This window comes from Pygocentrus nattereri, chromosome 29 (genome assembly GCF_015220715.1).
Source record: "Pygocentrus nattereri isolate fPygNat1 chromosome 29, fPygNat1.pri, whole genome shotgun sequence".
Classification (NCBI taxonomy): Eukaryota; Metazoa; Chordata; class Actinopteri; order Characiformes; family Serrasalmidae; genus Pygocentrus; species Pygocentrus nattereri.
The window spans coordinates 15834430-15857019 of record NC_051239.1 but is presented as its reverse complement, the minus strand read 5'-3'; the positions used below and the strand labels follow the sequence as shown (position 1 = coordinate 15857019).

At 41.5% G+C, this 22590-nt stretch overlaps 1 protein-coding gene across 2 annotated transcripts in view; it reads left to right on the top strand.

The window, feature by feature from the left end:
• The first annotated feature begins 8006 nt into the window (after nucleotides 1-8006).
• LOC108432102 (serine/threonine-protein kinase WNK2-like) overlaps nucleotides 8007-22590 on the top strand; it is an 82347-nt gene continuing 67763 nt past the window's right edge. Inside the window, exons 1-2 of one of the 2 annotated variants that reach the window (XM_017705702.2) lie at nucleotides 8007-8688; nucleotides 9098-9957. In XM_017705702.2, the coding sequence (XP_017561191.1) occupies nucleotides 9265-9957 (693 nt within the window). In that variant the 5' untranslated portion in view covers nucleotides 8007-8688; nucleotides 9098-9264. The remainder of the gene's footprint in view (nucleotides 8689-9097; nucleotides 9958-22590) is intronic. The other variant, XM_017705703.2, reaches the window with a different exon arrangement.

Sequence of the window (22590 nt, the reverse complement as noted above, 5' to 3'; positions counted from 1 at the left end):
ACGCAAAGTGAAAGAACACAAGTTCTTTGACACTGAGATTCCACTCTGGCTTTTTTGGTAATATTAATCATCTACACTGCTGCATGCCTCCTGACAAACTATGAAAACGGACCCCTTGTAAAGGTTCAGGAAAAGAAACCAGAATAGCGCTTATACATTGCAGTGGTTCCCAGTCCTTGTCCTGGAGCACCCCTTGTACTGCACATATTATTATTTTGCCCTGCTCTCAACATACCTGGTCCAACTAATCAGCTGATTAACAAGCCCTTCAGCACTTGAAGTGGGTGTGTTTGGAACAGGGAAAATAGTAAAATTTGTAGGGCACGGGTCCTGAAGAACCAGGGTTGGGAACCTGTGATGTATTGCATTCACATTTAGTCAGCTGATGTTGTCCAAAGTGACCTCCTCTACTGGGCTTTTTTGAACATGGAAGAAGTGTTAGGCTTTTTTGGGGTTGGAGGTGATGGGAGGCTATCAGAGAATGTATATTGTTTTGAAGACGAAATGTAAATCTTGCAAATTATCTGTATATACTTGTATATAAACCTGTTTTATATTGTTCGTTATTATTATTATTATTATTATTATAAAACTGATTTATTGTAATAAATTCAACCTATCTATTACTCAGTTGTTTTTTTTTGTTTGTTTGTTTTACCTGTCAGTCCTGCACACACCATAAGTTACTCAAGACGACAAAAACACTCCAATGCTAGTCATGTATCTTGAAGTCTTGAAGCAACCGAGTGAAAAACGCCTTAGCCAGTGTGCTGGATACAAGTGCCGGAAGTGAAAGAGCTGGCTGATCCGGAATGCGGAAGAAGAGCATGCATAGAGCCTATTGTATGTTGAATCAGGCCTGAGTCCACTTAAAAAGGCAGGCTTGGACAGGGTTCAGGCCCGGTACATAGTCAGTGTGATCGTTAACTATGCCCGAGCGCAGAACTTGAACATGTCATCAGAGATGCGACTGTCCCACTTTTTCAATTCATTTGAGAGTATTTGGGTTAATAATGCATCTAGTTCTCATTTTTTTGAAAGATGTGAAGTGTAGTCAGTGAGTAAAACTGTAGATGCCTCCCTCAACATCAGCTGTCTCCATAAAATTCTTCTTTACATGCAGCACGAATCGCTGCTTTGTATAATTGATAAATCTAGCAAGGCTGTGGGTCAGCATGTCCAAATGGACTAAAAATAAGTCACAAAGTAAGGACAACCATTAATCACATTGTGCTGTGAGAGAGACTTTTCTTCAATACAAGAAGTCACATTGTGATGACTTAAGCGTGCTTGGTCCGGAACGTTAAGCGCAGTGGAAGTGCAGGGCAGCGAGGGTGTAGAGATAGAGGTACAACCATGCTTGGACACGGTACAAGGCAACCAGCTATGGTGGGAGTATGCTCTAAGAGTATCCTTTATTGTAGACTTTTTCTCTATGCGCATTGTAATCACGCCCAGAAGGTGTCAGAGCAGCAGAAAAGCTTTTTTAAAATTATTTTAAGAGAAAGTGACCTGCCTTCGCCCATTTCCAAATAATTTCTGTAAGAATATGTCACCAAAACATCATTCAACTCCCTCCAGGTGTTCACTGAGGAGTAGGAGCACTGATCTAGAATCAGTATTTGTAACAGTGACCATCATAAATATGGAGGAATCTGATCCATGATCAGTCCTGTCTTGTGAATATCAGCCCTGATGTTTTCTGAAATGGCTGCCAGTAGCAAAGTTTTGTTTATTCTTATAGCTCATAGTTTGTTTTACCACTGTTTAAACCACACTGGCGAGTCTGCAATCTTAATGAAGACATGGAACTGGTGTGAAACACGTTTTGGACTTTGGACTTATTTTTAGAGAAATGATTTGGGCTATTTGGGTTATTGTTAAGATGTCTTGGCTGATCAAGTACACCTGGAGTAAGTGGAAAATTGGGTAAATTAGATTTTTTTTGCTGAATTATAAGTCAAGGGAAAACTTAGATAAAGTACATTTACTGTACTGCCAGCTCAGATGGCCTAAACATATTAAGTTGATGATTCAGAAGGCATGCCATGTCTCTCTTAGTGATGGCAAGTCACCTTTACAGGGCAAACATATAATCTCATTGGTTCATGGAAAAGGACTGCATTGATTAGTTTGAGATAGTGGTGGAGTATTGGTGGCAGATTTCTACTATGATGTGTACAAATAGAATTTTTTGAATGTAAACAAAGTTATACAAATGTAAAAAAAATGTCCTAAAAAGTACCCTGTTATAAATAAAGGTTCGGAGCAGGTACATTGTTTCATAAAAAAGTTCTTGAAAAAAGGTACAAACAATGTAAATGTTCTCTCAAAGGTGCAACAGTAGTTTTAAGGTCCACTTGTGAACCTTAAATAGGTTTTAACTTGTGGAAAAGTACATATTTGTATCTTTTCATAACCTAATGTTTAAAAACAGAACAGTAATATAAAATGCCTGGAGACGAGACAATACATCTTAGAAAAAATAATTTCAATGGATTATGGTACAATTATGTTCCTTCACTAAAGGTACTGAAATGTACCTTTGAGGGTAACACCCCAGTGGCAAAAGGGGTACTGCCCCAGTGACAGTTTAGTACCTTTTTTCTGAGATAGTAGTATTACAAAAATAAAAAGAAAACTATTCTAATTGCACAGATGTGATGTTATGAAGAAGTAACGATTATGGCGAAACGTAAGGCTCAGGGACAACATTATTAAGCAACACTTGAATGACAAAAGCTACAAAGCCCTAGCAAAGACCTTAAATATCCATGTCAATACATCTGGTTTAATAATATGGAAATGGAAAGTTCATGCAAAGGTGCACCTCGCAAATTTTCTCTTAGACTAGCAAGCAGTCACTCCAAAAGACTTTCAGGAGCAGAAGGAACAACAGTTACACAGAAAACAAGCAATGAACTGCACGGCAATCATTTTTTCCATACTCCACACAAAATTCCTTTTGGGAAAGCACAGAGAAGCATGTCTAAATTTTGCACACATGGTTTTAGATAAATCAGAACTGTTTTAGAACAATGCACTCTCTTCAAACAAATAGAACTCTTTCGCAATAATTCAGCACACCATAGCCACAGTGAAGTACGAAAGTAGGAGCATGATGAGATGGGGCTGCAAACAGTACTGAGGCAATACATGTCATTGAAGGAAACTAGGAGGATATTAGAGGAGAATGTGATCTCATTGTCCAAGAAATGGGAGAAGACAAAGAGGCCTAGCACACAGACAAAATGAAGTGGATATATGCACTGGAAGTATGTTAAATAACAGAAAAAAATGTGTCTGAATACTTGTTTTCCATCAATGTTAACTAGTTCAGCTACTAACATTCTAACATCGTCATAGAGATTTTATGAATGGACTCTGCCTTTTAAAAACTCTTAATGAAACACTGTTTAATTCAAAGGGATAAAGAGATTTGGAAAAAAATAGTAAATGGTCATGTAACAATTTTAGGTATGTAAAACCAAACAAACATTATACATGGGCTATAGGGTGGAGATGAAATACAAGAAAAACAGAATATAGAAGAGAATTGAATATGGGCCCCTTAGTACTTCACAGTATTCACAATGAAAATATTAACCTTCTATCTCTGCCTTTCCTTGTGGTTAAATGCCCTTTTTGACAAGGTGAAGATGCTCAGGCTGGTCAGTCACACACAAGTGTTAATTTGTAACCTGTCATCCTTCTGCTGCATTTATGGGGAGAAATCACCCATAGTGGTTCTGGTAAAATTTCATCTCTACTTATTATAAGTGAAATGGCTTAATGAGCTGTCAGCTGGATGACATGGACTCTGACACATGTATGGACAAGATTTAAACTATAGTTACCCTGTCGCCAAGGAAAGTTGATTGTTTCTCATTTAAGAAGAGAAAGTTGGCTTCGTTCTTGAGTTTGTGTTCATCACTAAGGCTTGGAGCCATGACAAAAGGTGTATTTATTATTTAGAAGCCAGGTCTAGATCTCATGTTTACCTTCCTCTTCATGTGTCTGTCATCTGATACTGGCCACTCTCTTGCACTTATTTATCGATTTACAGTTTTAACAACCCTGTGAAAATAATTGTTAGTTCATTTAAGGTCAGTGGCGGGTCTCTTCCTCTCACACACAGTTTATTTTTCTTTTGTCATATTATAGCTGTCAGAATAAAATGTATCTCCATTTTTGTTCACTTTTCATTTTCCCTTTACATTGTGTTAGAGTTTCATGATAAGCAGACCAATACAAACATTACAAAATGACTTGAACAAAATCTTGTTCCGCTATATGTCCTTGAAAATTTTGAATATTTTTTTCCTCTCCTGTAAAATGATCTTTCCTGAGAAATTAAGTTTTGTTGCGGCAATGACGATATATAAAATTTCAACCGTGACTTACATTGTTAAAGTCCTTCTATTTACTTCACTGCACTAAATAAAGCTGTATTTTATAAAATATTATTGATTGGTGGTCTTTAATATCACAAAAAAATAAAGCAAGAGCAACTTGCATCATACAAAAGACACCACTGTCCTAAGTATAGTGGCATATCTAGGATCTTATGAGACCCAGTGGAAAAAAACAACAACAACAGAACAACAGCAACACAAAACAGGCATGTATACATTTCTATAAGTTCAAATTGCACCGCAGGTAAGAGGAAAGCTTTAGGCACACCACCAGCAGTGTGCGCCACAGATGCCTGATATATCTGGTGATCTAATTTAAAAGCAGCCTGTAAATTCTGTAACTGGTAATAAAGTACTGTTTTTTTGTTTTTTTTTATCAAGGATGAGGAATATAGTGGATCAAGGCTTTATGGCAGGCTGTGGAAGGTGCTTTGAATCCAGGGGCTACTTGCTCAAAGCTTGAGTGATGCATCCTTCGGTCATAGTTGCTGGGTAGCTGCCTGTGGCTTATTAATACCATTACATGACCCTAATCCTCCCTCTTCTCCTGGAACATTATCATTATGAAAATACCACTTAGTAAATTTTTTGTTATGACTTCCACAATGATGCCAGAATTTTATAACATTTCACAGAGGAATTCCATGAAGATAGTCTGAGTATATGAAGCATATATGCAAAGGATGAAGGCCACAAACCTCATCATATCACTGATTTTGTTCTAAATAGTGCATAGTTTACATAATTTACTTTAAATTGTTATTTATCATACAAACAGCCATGAAAGCACACAGTTTATGTATAGGTTTAATGCATGAGTGGATTTATTTCCTGTTGTAACTGTTGAAAGGAATCAAGAATGTTGAGAGTGTGCAAAGCTGCCTCATTGCAAAGGGTGTCTTCTTGAAAGAGTCTAAAATATATGATTCAGGTATAATACTTTTGATATCAGTATTACTATAAAATGACTATAAAATGGGGAGGAGACCCCGGGGAAGACCCAGGACACACTGGCGTGACTATATCGCCCAGCTGGCCTGAGAGCGCCTCGGAATCCCTCCCAGGGAGCTAGTGGAAGTGGCTGGGGAAAGGGAGGTCTGGGCTTCATTGCTCAGGATGCTGCCCCCGCGACCCGAACCCCGGAGAAGCGGAAGATGATGGATGGATAGATGGATGGATGGACTATAAAGTCTAGGAAATAATAAACCCTGCTATAAAGAGCGTATCACTGTTGTCGGAACAAAACCTTGTTTCTCCATTTTTGTTGTTTTTCAGGTTTTGACATGACTTGAAAGTACCTGCGGTCCTATATATTGTGTGTAAATTTCATGATGAATGGACCAACAGAAATGATCTGAAATTACTTGGAAAAACGCCTGGTTCCATTGACTTACATTACCAGTAGAGTAAGTTTTACCTTCTCCTGTAAAGTTACCATTTTGGAAATACAAGGTTTTGGTCCGACAAGAGCGATATGTTGTGTATGTATGCTGGTATGCTGGTCAACCAGCATAACCATGCCGGGTGACCAGCTAAACCAGCACCAGCCCAGCATAAAACATTACAGACCAGCTTAGACCAGCATGCAGTTCATGGCACTGAAATCAGAGTGGGCTGGAGAGTTATGGAGAGTCTACAAGGTACTAAAAGGATTGTCAAAGCAACTTCCACAGAGAGCTCCATATCAATGCCTCCAACACTAAATGGCTGCATGATTCTGCTGCAAAACTCAGAGAGCTGACTCTTCTCCCTCACAGGTTAGCGTAATAGCATGGCTAGCTAGGTAACTAAAAGGGCTCCAAAACTGACATACCTGTGAGGCATTGCCACTCTCTGTGTGCACGTGTAGCTCAGTGCTGTCCATTGCCGTCAATTAGAAAATGTTGCACCTACAGTGTCCCCTGTCTTGAAAAGCTGCACTCACTGCAGCAGGAGTGTTTTTGACTGGCAGAAGAAGCTATTGGGTTGCAGATGGCTCAGGAAAGGGGAGCTCTTGCAGGCAGATGCATGCATCGGCTATTCTAACCGCTACGTTTCTGAAACATCCATATAATATATGCATTCTGTGTTGCTTGCTGTATAACTTCTATAAGAGATGTTACAGTCCAACTACATGTGTCCAAAATTGTATAGACACCTTCTCATCTAAGGTTTCTTTTCAAATCAAGGGTATTAATAGGGAGTTTGTCTCTTCTGGAAAGGCTTTCCACTATATGTTGGAACATTGCTGTGAGAATTTCCCTGAATTAAGCCACAGGAGTATTAGTGAGGTCTAATGTTGGATGAATAGTTATGGATCACAAATGCCACTCCAGCTCATCCCAAAGATATTGGATAGAGGTCCATCATTTCAGAGAAAACTATTCCACTGCTCCACAACCCAAAGCTGGCCTCTAGCTGAGGCTATTAGCTCTAGGCATGGTGATTTTAGGCTCATGTGCTCCAGAGAGTCCCATTCTACTGACGGTGCTTTTCTGTGGAGGTTATGCAAGGTGTCTGCAAATAATCACCTGTATCAGCAAAGGGTGCACCTTAAAGCAGTAATAAGGAATGGTTTACGGATCATTTTTTGAGATAGCTCGCTCGAGGTGGTTCCTAACATGCACATATAGCCTGATTTTGTTGTGGTGATGTCATATCACTGTTTATGCTAGGTGGTCCGAAGTCCTATAAAGACAATTTACAATATTTAAGCTACCAATCAGGGAAAATATTTGAAACGGTATCAAGCAGTTGAAAATTGTTAAATAATTTTTTTTTGTGTTCTTTAATAGCATTAATGTCTTACAGACTCTTTAGACTTCACCGCCAAGTTCATGGATTTAAAACTCTTTAAAAACTCTTGACATCACAGTGTAAAGGATCCTAATTCCTGATTCTAAATGAATAAACTCCCATTAAAAAGCAAAACGCTTTCATTTTAATCCTAATGCTTTCTTGTGATCCTTCTTAGCAGGGATGAGCCACACCTGCACAAGTCTGCTTAAACTGTGATTCTATGATCAGAAACAGGACAGAAATCAATTCAGGAAAGTCCCAGTCCTTTGGGTCTGTAGTGCGTTTTCTTCGTGATCATTCCTTCTTGGATCCCACCATTAAGACACGCGGTGATGGGGGCGTGGAGGAATCTGTGGAATGTACCATTTCCTTTTGCGAGTGGGCTGGGACGAGAACGAGTCCTTCTTTTGAACCGGTTCTTTTCAACAAGTCGGTCTTCAATAAGTGGATCTGGATTTTGTAGAATCTACTTAATGTTTACGTTCTTGTCATCGACTAAAGGCGTTTAATTGATGCTCGCGTTGTAGCGCACCAAGGAACTCTCCTTGCAAACGGTGTGTAAGGTGTGTTTATGCCTCGTACGTTGGCAGTTCGGCTCCATTAGTAAGTAGAAGACACCAAACTCATTCACTGACCCGAAACGTCACTGTACGTGAAGGAGGACGGAAAGAAAAAGGTGACTTGACCTGTGAATCGACAGATCATTCAATCGCACGTTCGATTCATTGACTCGGACAGGTCTGAAGAGTCGGTTCGATCGATTGAATCGAACTTCCCAGCTCCACTGCGCTACATCCTCAGGTTCCATCGCTCATCTCGCGCCTCACCTCCGCTGTCAAACAGTGGTGAGGCTCGAGCGAAGCGTGCCCTCCCATTGGCTGCTGCCGCCCGTCGTTGCCATGGGCGTGTAGGCGATGTCGCCTACTAAACCGGGCTTAGAGAAGAAGTCGGCTTTTTTGACGAACGCAGTAAATTTCGTTGGGAAAACCGAGACACAAAGAAGCGGCATGGTGGTGTTTTGTTGATTGTCTGTCGAGTGCAGCTTTTTAAAGGAGAAAGTGCCGAAGACGCGCGTTTAAGCGCAGCGGATATCTTAATTCAGCTATACAGCGCGGAAAGCATCCGCAGGCAGCGTGAGGCTCGTTTATTGTTATTTTTTGAGGGCGCTCAGAAAAACGACGCTACTCCTCCGCCTTTCCTCCTCGTGTTAAACAGGACTTGGATATGAAGTGCTTTGGCGAGGAAAAGAGCTAATGCGACACCTCTGCCCACGGCTGCGGCTAAGCATTGGGACGGTCGCTCGGTCTGGCCGTAGCTAACGTTGGCTAGCTACCCGTAGCAAGCTAGCTATTCACATTCCTGCGAGAGTGCGAGCAGCTCGAGTCAGAGAGGTGGACGGAGTAGAGCTGACAGCCCTTCTGCTGCTCAGCTGGACCTCATTAAGATGACTGCTTGATCGGGGGGGTTCCCGCCGGCTATAAACTGGACGTCACCGGTGAGTTACCGAAGCGAACTGTCGTGTTATCTTGTCTCGTGTGTGAACTGCGGGCACCTGCCTGAAGAGACGCCTCAGCTCGCCTGTAAATCCGGCAGGCGGTCGAGGCGCCCTGCCGTTACTGGGTTTCCCTGGCTGAGGTAAAACGAACCTAGCCCTACTAGGAAAACGACGGCGTGACAACTGGATTCAGTCGAAACTACGTTATTTCGCAATTTCGTAGTGATGTTTAAGCTGTAATTCGTGTAATTCATGCCTGTGCGCTTCGCCTTATTTGTGCGACGTTTTTCTGGTTTGGTTGTTCACCTGCCATAATTCATGCCCTGCCGCCTGGAGCGGTCCTGTTATGGGTTTACGGCTCTGTTGTTAAAATGTAGGTCATTTAAGATGAAATGCTTTCCCTTCACAGCTGGAAGAGAGGCGTGGGAGTGTGAAACCGAGCCCGCGTTGCCCCATGTTGACGACCTGCGTCTGCTGCAGCCCCACCGCGGCGAGCTCGGCCACGGCGCCGCCGCTTCCCCCACTGCACTGGAAGAAGCGGAGCGGGCGTTTTTAAAGCTGCGCGGAGAGACCGGCATGGAGATCGGCGACGGGCTCGGAACCACCGCCGCTTCCGCGGCATCCAAGTGTCCCTCCGTGCCAGGTTCGCGGCGCGATCTGGTTGTTAACGCGTGCGCTCCTGAGGCGGCGAACGGCGGTGGCGGCTCGGGCTCGGCTAGCGAAGGCGCGATGGTGCGCGGAGGCAGCGACCCGAGCGCTTCGAGCTACCGGCTGGGAGGAGGAGCGCGTCACCAGCGCTTCATCCGCAGGAGCCTGTGGTTCGCCGACAGCGACGAGCAGCCGTCCGAGCCGACCGAGGCCGAGTGCGTGAGCGTGAGCGCGAGCGTAAGCCTGCGGAACTTGGTGGTGGACCGGAGCCGCAGGGCCATGCGCTCGAGCCTAAGGGAGGGCTCGAGCACCGAGAGCCAGGGACAAGGCGGACATAAGGACAGTGCTACGGAGAGCACGAGCGCGGACGAGGAGAGAGGGAGAGGAGCCGCCGCTGCCGCCGCCGCCGCTCTAAACATCGACTCGCCTGACGGGAGAGCGAGCGCGACGAAAAGCGCAAGTGAAGAGAACGAGGAGGAGGCCGAGATGAAGGCCGTGGCCACCTCACCCGGTGGCCGCTTTCTCAAGTTCGACATCGAGCTCGGGAGGGGCTCCTTCAAGACCGTCTACAAGGGCCTGGACACCGAGACGTGGGTGGAGGTGGCGTGGTGCGAGCTCCAGGTATGTAGGACAAGGTTAACTCGCTGCTTGGCTGCTTGGCTGTGGGTGAGCGTTCGGGTGAATGAGCGCAGCTACGTTAACACACGCGGGGTTTATTGCTCATTACAGTGAGTTATTGCTTCAGATGCGTTCAGTAGCTCATTGTTAAGCTCATCACCACAGTCTACATTTACACGAATGAAACGGGGCTGCTGGATGAAGACGTGTGGTCCGGTCTTTGATCACTCTGATCTGCTGACTGGGAGTTTCTAACCAGTTATTACTCAGTGCTCGAATTTGACGGTTAAAATGCGTCATCAGCAGCTCACTGTCAAAAGATGTGGGTAATATTTCAGTACCTGCTCAGTTTAAAAGCAAAGCTAGTCCTAAACATTTTTCATAGCATTTTTAAAGCCAGTGTCCTTTAAATAGCCGTTTCGTATACAGTGGCTTTGAAAAATGCAGCTAAACCCACACTAATGACACTTGAGTCAAGATTTATTTATATATTCATTTGCACGTGTTCATATTCAGCACATGCTTGTCATATAACAGGGGCCTTTTTGCACACAGGCTTTAAAGCAAACGTCCCTGAGGAAGGTGCAGGCTCTTGGGCATGTGCTGATCATCTCTCAGTAAAATAAACATTTCACATGAAGGAATTTAATGCAGTATCAGTGCTATAGATTAGCAGAACTGTACGTTCTAAAATATCAGTTCCAAACCTGAATCAAGGCTCTGAATGAACATATTTCTGTTGCTGTGGTTAAGGCCTCTTTGGATGGTTTGATTTTGCCCAGATTATGTGAAGTAAATGAAGGCCAAACAGTGGTTTGTGTCATAGGGGAACAGAACCTGCTGTTGTCAGTCAGAGAGTTGATAAACATTCATTATAATGTTTTCATATTGATGGTTAAGTAGTTCCCAGTAAACTGACTAATAATTTATGTTTGTCAATGGAAAAAGTTAAAGAAGCTTGTAAATTGAGGGGGCAAAAAATTAATGAATTATAGAGTTTGTGTCAACATAGTTTGCATAGTTTTGAGCATATTACAAGCTTACTGTACTCTAATCTTGATGAAGCAAAACTAAGCGCATATATTAAAAGCACCGTATTACCAAACGACTGAAGTCTGTGCACAGGGTTGGACTTGCATTGATACAGTAGGCTGTAAAGATCAGCTCCGTAATGTTTACCAATACAGTGATAGCATTGTTTTGTGTGACATGCTTTAGTGGAACAGTTAGTGAGTTGTTAAGGATAACATGAAGGGAGTTCCTCATACCTCGATTGTTTTGTTACAGTTCAGTAGCTGAATTACCCTCCTCACTTTAGGTTGAGGTCAGTTACGTCAATTTAATAATAAATTAAGTAAATAAATAAAACATGTTAATGATTTGTATTACTGCCAGACCTGAGCACTGGTCAGAGTCCATGTGTTTCTGCAATTAATCACAATTATCTATCTATCTCTCTCTCTCTCTCACACGCACGCTCATTCGTACGCTCCCTGTTTCTATGGCTTAGGTGAATTGCATGCTGGGATCTCGGTGTGTTCGCTGACGCTCTGCTTTAGGGAGGGTGCTGATGGTGTATTTAAGGTCACTGCTCACAGTGACAGCAGTGTGGGTTTGGGATTCTTTGTTGAGCTTTGTGGCCTGATTCTTTAAAAAAACGCCTGACAGTAGAAGGAAGACAAAGCAGGTTTGATTTGTAGTGCAGTAGGTGGTATAGGGGCGGTGTTAGGTGTTTAGACATGTAGTTTGGTGTGGGCAGATAGATTTATAGGGATTCTCCAGTGTTTTTCAACCCAATCTTGATCTGCATTGTAGCATCAAATTGATTACTATGCACAGTGATGCTGTGCCCTGTACTCAGTAAAAGAACAGGAGGCCTGTTAATTTCAGATACCTATAATAGAAGCCAGCAGACAAGTATCAGTCAAAAGTCTATAGCCAGCGAATGTCTGTCTGTTAATAGTTATGAACTTTGAGTTCGGTCTTCTGCATAATTTAATCCAAAAATCAGAAAACGCCACCACCCTCCAGACGATGGGGATACTATGTCCTGTATCCTACGTTGCTCAGTAACAACTTTCCACCATTTCTCAGCCTCATCTTTCAGATGAATTTACTGCCGCTGTCATTCTCAATGTAGATTTGTTTCCAGCAGTTCTGTGGGAGTTTTTCCCTGATCTTTTATGAAGGAAGGAGTGCTTAGCGACTATTGTAATTGACTGAGAGGCTTATTGTTTAAAATAGTGACCTAGTGTTTAAAAGCTCCAGCAACGCTGCTGTCTTATCTGTTTGTACCAGTGCTGCACTCGCTGTCTTGGTGCTGGGAATTATACACCACCCAGATACTTGGTCAGCTGTGTTCTGGTGGAGTTCCTTACCACTGATGAACATGGTAAAGAATGGCTAGCAAGTTGAGCAGAGAAGCAGGAGGACTGCATTCTGTAATTGTAGAAATACAAAGTGCACCTATATGATAAATGGAGCTGATCAAATTGACAATGAATATAGATGCAAGGAATCTGTACCTAATAAATTGAGTCTATATATTTGGTACGCTTTCAAATGTTGCGCAAGGAAGAGGGTCCATTCTGGGGTGTGATATCAATCATCAAAATTCTGTGGTAAGAGGTGTCACACTTGCTTATATTTTTAGGACAGTGGCCAAAGATTTTGCAAGAATTTCCACAGAAAAGTTTCAGTCTTTCTGATGAGACGGTCTCTGGAAATTTCTTCAGCACACATAGTCTATCGGGTGGGGGTGGGGAGGGGGAGGTGTGGGGGGGGTGTAACTTTATTTGTCTTTGCAAATTCTTAACAAACCTCATTAGTAAGAGCCTAATCACAAAGTATAACACAACACATTTACATGTGTGTATAACAGTCAGTGTGTCAGGTTTGTCATATATTGTGAATGACTGACAGACAAGTAAACAATTGAGGGTCAATTATTTACCTTTATTTTTAGTTCTTTATAATTAGTTCCTATTTTATAGATGGATTTCTCTTTCAAATTGAGTAGTGTTTTTGAATTGTGTGCACGAGGGTGCGAGAAGCAGTTGGCTTGCATTACAGTAGAGTTGATTCTCAGACATGTTGACTGCATGGTTAGTGTTTCTCCAATATAGGGTGCAGCTGAACAATAGTAGTGTTTGAAGATGATGGTCACTGTAGTTTTATCCATCATGATCCAAAATCTGCAAGAGATGGTGATACTTGATCTTTTTTGTTTTATCAGGAACTGTCACGTGGTTGTGCAGAATTATAGAGAAGGGCATGGTGGATGGTGATGGCTTTCAAGATGCACTGATGAACATTTAAGATAAATTTAGTTTGGAGTCATGGTATTTGTTTTACATTGGGCTAGTAATGAATGGTAAACATAACTTAAGAACTTTACATTCCATTCACGTTGTCAGCTTTTTAGTGTTGTTCATATAAACAGGATATCATTATAATTGTCTCCCATACAATTTTAAAAAAGCCAGATTCCTGCGTAGGGCATGTTTAATACAGTTTCAGGCCACTTACTTTAAATATACATCTATGCTTGGTCCCTCTTGTTAATACTGTGTTCCGCAGACTTTACAAAGAACATTTTGTAGTATATCGGTGCATTAATACAAAGTTCAGTTCATATGTGCACACGTTAGTGTGCGTATGTCAAGTATTTCAGTTGTTTTAAACGTGACTTGGCTAATAATTTGGGAACTTTTTGAGTTTACTTTTGTATCATTGCTGGTATCTAGGTAAGCAAAAATCTGGTCAGACTCATCTGTCTCCTTATCTGCCGTGGCATCTGGCATCATGGCATCTTTTGGACATCCACTGTTAAAAGGGATGTATAAATGTGTGAAACTATTTGTTACAAATAAAAATTTGAGTATTTTGACTAAAAGTGTGCTTAAAATTATGTTTACATTTCATGATTTACCTTATTTAAGCATAGTATTGAAAATTTGTATTTGAGTATTTATTTGGAAATGCAGAGTATTTGATGCCTGTAACATGCTGTTCAGGCCAGTTCAGAAAGTTGGTCATTTGAAATGAATATCATGATGTTGTGATTGCTGACTTGCAATACTTGGCCCTCGAAGCATAATCTGCTTGCCTTAGTTTCCAAGAATGATATGCCCAAAAATTGTGGTATAATTAAAATTTCTGACTGTGTATATATTTTCAAATTGAACCACTTTGTGTTAATAACCCTATTTTGGAGGTTAACAGTGGCTTGTTATTCTGGGATGTATCTTTTTAATAAACGTTTTTAACAACCAAAGTAAATCTGAAATATTTTTATTCAGCAAAATGGTAAAAACAAAACCGTATATAGACAAACCTATGTCTATCGTGCTTTCTAACACAAGCCCTACAGGTCTGGCGAGTACAGTGCTATAAGTTGTTTCATGTCTGAATTTCTACCTGAATGCAATAGCTGTGCCGTTTAAAGTGGGACAGGAAATTTGAATAAAAAGCCAACTTCACCTTTAGTGAATTTCTCGTCAGGGCTGATTTGTAGCATTTTTAAAAAATAATTTAACGTGAAGGTTAATTGCACATATGCCTAAGGTACCATGCAACAACTAGCAAGCAAGCAAAGTTTATTTATATAGCACTTTTTACAACAGTTGTTGTCACAAAGCAGCTTTACAGAACAATCAGTATTACAGAAAGAAAAGAAAAGAAAAATCTGGTTCCAAGCCCCCATGAGCAAGCCAGCGTGACTGTGGCAAGGAAAAAACTCCCTAAGGGCAAGAAGAAGAAACCTTGAGAGGAACCAAGACTCAGAAAGGGAACCCATCCTACTCTGGTTGACACCGAATAGCAAACATTGTTAGTATAGAGTATTATAGTGCTTTAAATAGGTGGGCAGTGGTTAATTTGATTAGTTTATGATTATGCAGCAGCAGCATCTGAGGTGAGGATTGCACAGCGTTGTACAGCAAGAAGCTCAATGGTGGTCAAGCCAATCAAGGTAAAAGAGACAGCAGCATCAGACGCACAGGATGGGCAGCTATTCAACTCGGCACAGAAAGGCAAGAAAAACAGTTAGTTCTGTAATGAGTGACTGACCACAGATTACAGTGTTAATAGAGCAGCAGAGACTCCAGCAGGTCTAGATCTGACAGGGGAAAACTAATTTCCAAAGGCTTGACAGTACAAGTATGTTTTTAGCCTAGACTTAAAAAACTGGGACTGTGTCTGAGTCCTGAACATTAACAGGAGGATTATTCCAGAGCTGGGGGGCTTTGTATGAGAAAGCTCTCCCCCTGATGTAACTTTATTAATTCCAGGTACCAGTAGTAAGCAAACATCTACGTAGGTGTGATGGTTCATAGTAGGAGAGAAGTTCACTCAGGTACTGAGGGGCAAGTCCATTTAGAGCTTTATATGTCATCCATCCATCCATCCATTTTCTAAGCCGCTTCTCCGTCAGGGTCGCGGGGGGGTGCTGGAGCCTATCCCAGCAGTCTTTGGGTGGAAGGCAGGATACACCCTGGACAGGTCGCCAGTCCATCGCAGGGCCTATATGTCAGTAATAGAATTTTATAATCAGTGTGAAATTTAACTGGTAACCAATGTAGGGTTGATAAAACTGGGCTAATATGGTCAAACCTTTGCACCAATAAGCAGGACCGGTCCTCTGTCCTCAATCTTGTTAAGTTTAATTTTATCATCCAAAATGAGGCTCATTGTTGTGTGTGGCCTCCACGTGCCTGTATGACCTCCCTACAATGCCTGGGCATGCTCCTGATGAGGTGGCGGATGGTCTCCTGAGGGATCTCTTCCTAGACTTGGACTAAAGCATCCGCCAACTCCTGGACAGTCCGTGGTGCAACGTGGCGTTGGTGGATGAAGCGAGACATGATGTCCCAGATGTGCTCAATCGGATTCAGGTCTGGGGAACGGGCGGGCCAGTCCATAGCTTCAATGCCTTCATCTTGCAGGAACTGCTGACACACTCCAGCCACATGAGGTCTAGCATTGTCCTGCATTAGGAGGAACCCAGGGCCAACCGCACCAGCATATGGTCTCACAAGGGGTCTGAGGATCTCCTCTCTGTACCTAATGGCAGTCAGGCTACCTCTGGCGAGCACATGGAGGGCTGTGCGGTCCTCCAAAGAAATGCCACCCCACACCGTTACTGACCCACTACCAAACCGGTCATGCTGAAGGATGTTGCAGGCAGCAGATCGCTCTCCACGGCGTCTCCAGGCTCTGTCACGTCTGTCACATGTGCTCAGTGTGAACCTGCTTTCATCTGTGAAGAGCAAAGGGTGCCAGTGGAGAATTTGCCAATCCTGGTGTTCTTTGGCAAATGCAAAGCGTCCTGCATGGTGTTGGGCTGTGAGCACAACCCCCATCTGTGGACGGGCCCTCATACCATCCTCATGGAGTCGGTTTCTGACCGTTTGTGCAGACACATGGACATTTGTGGCCTGCTGGAGGTCATTCTGCAGGGCTCTGGCAGTGCTCCTCCTGTTCCTCCTTGCACAAAGCCGGAGGTAGCAGTCCTGCTGCTGGGTTGTTGCCCTCCTACGGCCTCCTCCACGTCTCCTGTGTAATGGCCTGTCTCCTGGTAGCGCCTCCAGCCTCTGGACACCATGCTGACAGACACAGCAAACCTTCTTGCCACAGCTCGCATTGATGTGCCATCCTGGATGAGCTGCACTACCTGAGCCACTTGTGTGGGTTGTAGAGTCCGTCTCATGCTACAACGAGTGTGAAAGCATCACCAACATTCAAAAGTGACCAAAACATCAGCCAGAAAGCAGAAAGGTACTGAGAAGTGGTCTGTGGTCCCCACCTGCAGAACCACTCCTTTATTGAGTGTGTTTTGATAATTGCCAATGATTTCCACCTGTTGTCTATTCCATTTGCACAACAGCATGTGGACCGTTTGATTTCACAGAAGTTTGATTTACTTGGAGTTATATTGTGTTGTTTAAGTGTTCCCTTTAGTTTTCACGAGCTGTGTGTGTGTGTGTGTGTGTGTGTGTGTGTGTGTGTGTGTGTGTGTGTATCGGCATAGCAGTGGTAATTTATGCCGTGTTTACTGATAATGGTGCCTAGTGGTAGCATGTAAATTGTGAATAATATAGGTCCTGAAACAGAGCCTTGTGGAACACCATACTTTACTTTTGCAAGGACAGATGATTCACCCTTAACATTAACAAACTGTTAGTTTTTGGGATGCATCCAAGGCTACGAGAGGAGTTTATTATTGACAGAATAGGCCTGGTTATTTCTGGCAAAATTTCCTTGAGTAAACCTGTAGGAATCGGATCTAACATACAAGTAGAAGATTTTGCGGAAGAAACAATTTTAACTAGTTCATTTTCTTGAAGTAAGATAAGTGATTCCAGCCTCTCTGCAGTGATTATAATATTCTCAGGATCCAGACTAGCGTTATAAGGCAGCAGGTTTGTAGAGTTTAACTCTGTGTTCTGAATTTCCTGCTTCATCTTTTCAATTTTATCACTAAAGAAATTCATAAAATCATTGCTGCTATAGGCTAATGGCATCTGGGGTTCAGTGACGGTTTTGTTCTGTTATTTTAGAAATTGTGCTAATTAGTAGTCTAGGATTAATCTTATTGTTTTCTATGAGAGAGGAGAGAGGCTGAGTGTGCTGTAGCAAGTGCTCTTCTATAGTCTATAAGGCTCTCCTTCCAGGCGGACTGGAACACTTAAAATTAGTCAGGCGCTGTTTTCGCTCTAGTTGTCTAGCGGTTTGTTTTAAAGCTGTTTTAAAGAGTGTTACTGTTATACCAAGGGGTGAGGTTTTTTTTTTTCTGCCGTACTATTTTACTTTTTAATGGAGCCACACTATCTAGAGTAGATTGAAAAATATCCTTTAAGAACTTGGCCATAATATTTAACTTTGTAGGATTAGATGGACAACTGATGATTGCGGAAGGTTTCTGATAAAGCTACCAGCTGTGAAGGAAATTATAGTCCGCTTAACACATGGTGGTGAACACACATTACCACTAAAATGAATTTCGCATGAGATTAAGTAATGTTCTGAGACTGCTGTGCTCTGGGGGAGAACAGCCAAGTTATCAATGTCTACACCGAAAGTCAGTATTAAGTCTAGAGTGTGGTTGTGGTGGTATGTGGGCCCTTTTATAATTATGGTGAAACCTACGGAGTATATGATGGATATAAATTCCTTACTTAGTGTGTCTTGAGAATTGTCGATGTGGATATTAAAATCTCTGACAATTATTATTTTACTTGAAAATATTATTAAACTTGATAAACTCAACTGAGAATACGGCCCGGATGGCCTGTAAATTGTAATTAGTAAAAATGTTTTAATATAATATAAAAAAATTTTCTTATTTTTATTTGTTCCTTGATCAAGTATTTTAAGTAAAAGAACTTCAAAAGAAGAGAATTTTTTGCCTACTTTCTGCCTAAAGCTTTAGTATGGATGGTTGCTATACCTCCTCCCCGGCTGCTTAAATGAGGGCTATGCGCATAGCTGTAGCCGTTTCTTACTTACGAGTTTGGTATGGATTGAAAGTTTCTTTGCATTCAACGCCCTGCTCTGAGCGAATGTGGCCAGCACGCTGCTCTGAGCGAATGCGGCCAGCACGCTGCTCTGAGCGAATGCAGCTTTAGTGCTTTAAAATTTGGAAACATACTTCAGAAACTACTGTAAACCCAGCCTTTCTGCTTATAATAACTAATCAGTTTATAATAACTAATGAGTTTATCTGTTTGCTGCTGCTATGATCCAAAGGCACTAAAGAATGGCTCTGCTTCACTCCAGTCCAGTTTAGTCCCCGAGCTGCTTGAGTGCAAGACAGCGTGCGATGGTTAAAAGAAAAGAAAAGTTAAAAGAAAGTAAGTATTTTTAAATGGTAGTCGAGATCAGAAAATAAACTTGGACAGTTTTTTTTAAGGTTGTTGTAGAAAGAGGCTTGAGCTGACCCAAGATACTTTCTGCATCAGTTTGGATGTGTGTGCAGCTGGCCCAAAGCAGTGCCTCTAGCTAAAGGCTTTGGGTTGCACACCATTCAAACACACATGCACACGGCTGAGGAATAAACTGTGCACTTGTGTGTGATTTTTGGACTGATCTCGCACACAGATGGCTTTGTTTTTTGGAATGCTAATTTGTTTAAATGCTTGGGCTGTCTGTCTGTCTGTCTGCCTGCCTGCCTGCCTGCATCCTCCCCCTCCACATGATTGATGTAGTAATACTTTTTAAAAATAAATAAATAAAAAGTTCCTTAATATTGACATAAGGTTTACTGTGCCCAGAATGCTAAGAAATTTAAGATTAAAAAATGAACCACAAAACCAGAGACAACGTGTGTGTGTGTATAAACAATTTAATAATGTAAACACTCAAATATATGGGTGGCAGGAAAGTGACATTTGCAGTGCCTTATGGGATAAGTAGTTCAATTCCTTCTTTAACACAATACGTACACAGCCTGGTGTCTTTTGCTCTTTTGTCTGTTTTTCAAAACGTTTTTTTGCTACAAATTGCTATATATAATGCCACGATTGATCTCGTAACTGCTTGGCTTGGTGCTTTAAATTTTTTGTCTGTGAAGAAAATTAATGGCCTTTTTTTACTTCTCGAACTAGATTTGCTGAAAAAAGTGAGCGATAATTTATTAAAACTCCTCCCTATGTAACACATCACTGGGCAAGTGGTCATGTTTATGAGGAAAGTAATCCTGGAGGACGCACATACTTGTGGGGCTGGATGAAATGAAATGCTTGATAGCAATATGGACAAACACTACTGTAAAGAACAAAGTGCAAATGTAGAAGCTGAGCGGATAAACAGTTGGTAATTGGTTGTCGGGTAACAAGTTTATTTGCATATTCCATCCCACACAGCAGTTGGATTTTATTCAGACTAACTGGAGATGCATTTGATTACTAAGTGTAATTGCATGTGCCTAAAATTTTATATACAGTATAGGATATAAACCTGATTCTAGCCACATGAAGTGTCCAGGTGTAAACTGAGTCATAGTGTTTTGGTGAATCCTTATCGGGGACGTCACTTCATGTTCATTCACAGATTCAGTCGACTAATGTCTGCATAGATGAGAAGCTTTTTTTTTCTGGCCTCTTTTCAGCCATGTATTGAGCTACAAGGTCAGTTCAGGTAGATATGAATTGTTTTGAAACATAGCACCTGAATCAAAGGGCATGGAAAACCACAATAATGGCTTAAATGAAATTGCTATTGATGTAGCTGTGTTGCTGGTTATAGCAAACGGAAATAAAAAGCAGGAACGGTCTGCATTGACTGCCGTTTTAAGATTTTTCATGTTTGTTTGACAGCCTACCAACTGCTCACATCTTTAGACCCCTACTTACACCCAACCCACTTACTGTGAACTTGTGTTCGTCTCACCTGTGTCTCTGTCTCTAGATTTGTTTTCTTGTTGGACCTCTATGCTGAAATCTTCTCTCTTTTGTTTCTATTCCCTTTTGATGTCCACGTAATGGTATTTGGTTTGAGGTTCCACATTACGCTCATTAAGTGCTATGAAGGTAAAATCATTTGCTACAGGCTGGAATGAAATTTATGCTGAATAATAAAACTGAGCTATAACTTTTTTTTTTTTATTTATTTATTTTTTTTAGATTATTTATGTTAAATGTAGGTCTCAGTCCAGTAACTGCCGGGAGTACCTGCAGGAACAGCCCCCAATTGTCTTATATTTTATGATTGTCATGATGGTCACAATACGCTTTTCTTAGCATATCATGAATATAGGCCGTGTTTAAAGAACACTGACTCACTACATATTTAATTGCAAAGAGAGAAATTTTATAGTAACTTTTATATCTGGCACAACAGATTTTTCTTTGTTCCTCTTAAGAAATATTGTGATGTATACTGTATGCATCCTTATGGACACTACAGTCATAACTTTTATGGAAGTGCACTGTTGGTCTGTTTTGTAGTTTCTTGGAGACCCTGCGCTCACCAATTAATCTGTGTCCAGACACACAAGCTTGCTCTGGAATAGAAGAGTGGAAGAAGGGAGCCTACATTGAATGACTGGGCAGTGTTTGAAGACGAATGCTAAATGTAGTGATATACTGACATATAAAGCCAAGTCAAGTGGTTTAGACTTGTTTTTGTGGTGTTGTCAGATTTTGCTGCAGCATCCTCATACTTTTCAAGGCATGTCTTATACAGATGTGTCGATGGAGGTGTTGATAGCTGGGACTTGTTTTTTACGGCTGCGTACGATTTGTGTATACCGAGGAATTTAAACATGCTCTGTCAAAATCAAAATGGCTCCACACTTTGACCTACTTTTGAGAAGCAGCCATGTGGTGCCCCCTCCCACTCGTGCTCTCATCGCTTGTAAATGCGCATTTTTGAGCCTCTGGTTTTTCCTGATTTTGAGCGACTTATATATTCTGTTCTTCCTATCCTCCTATTCGTCCAACCCAATTTCAGTAGAGCTTCTCTTACTTATTTGGTAAATAATTAGTCATTTATATAAATCAGGACCTGTTTTTAAAACCCATAGAGACATAAAGGACATGGTTATTCCTTTTGAAGGATGGGTTCAGGTTCACCTTAGCATTTCTCAAGTGCCCCGACGTTTTTGGTTATTCGAATGTTGTCATCGTGAATATATTTGAGATGTATGCCAGTGTTGTGACTGCTTTGGCTGACTTATATTTAAATTCTCACAGGCTTGACCGTTGTTAAAGTAAACAATGAGAGAGAAACGCATTTTTGAAATTTTGAGAAATTAAAAATTTTTTTATGGCAGTTGTAATTTTCATGGAGAATGTGATGTTTAAAGTTTGTCATATACATTTAATACTAAAGTCAGTTAAGTGCAAATTAGCTTATATAATCTGCAGACTTGTTCCTTTACTGGGTAAGCTATGTGAGTCTGCTATTAAATGAGCTTCATCCATATGAACAGCCATACAGTTAAGCCGTTTTTGTGTTTACCCAGTCAAACGGATGGAAACCAGTCATGCTGGACTGCTGAAAACCGAAGTTTTAGTGTAATAGTTTGTGGAAGTGTTCTTTTGTTTACAAGTTTGTGTGGTTCTGTCTGTGCTTACTGGATCTTCTCTAGTATTGTGTGGGGTTTTTTTTTGTGTGTTGTCCCATACCCCCCAGCCCAACTCCTGTTCCTTCTTAAATGGTTTATTTTTGAAGATGTTGAATCAAAAATAATACTAATAGGTTTTTCATAGCCTTTTATATGTTCAGGTGTCGTATACTTTGCACCATATCCCCCACCATTAAACCACACCAGAAGAGATGACGATCACACTTGCACAACAAGCACATGTCCACTGGTTACCTCCCAGAGGTAAAGACGGCTACCTACACCAGATTAGATGCAGGAGAAGTACAGCTTGGGGACTGACAGAGAAATAAGAGTATAAGGGTCTGAGGATCAACAGTGTTGGAATATTCCAGTTAGGGCTGCAAAAACAAATATTTTTCTATTATTATTTCACTAGACGGGCGACGTGTGGATGAGTTTACAGTATGAGCATCTTTCCATGTGAAACCTAGGTTTATAAAATGTGTTGCATTTAAAGCAGTGTTGAATTTTAAGCTAATTAACCAGTTACCAGTACATAGTTAGCTAGCACATGTATGTAGCCCTGA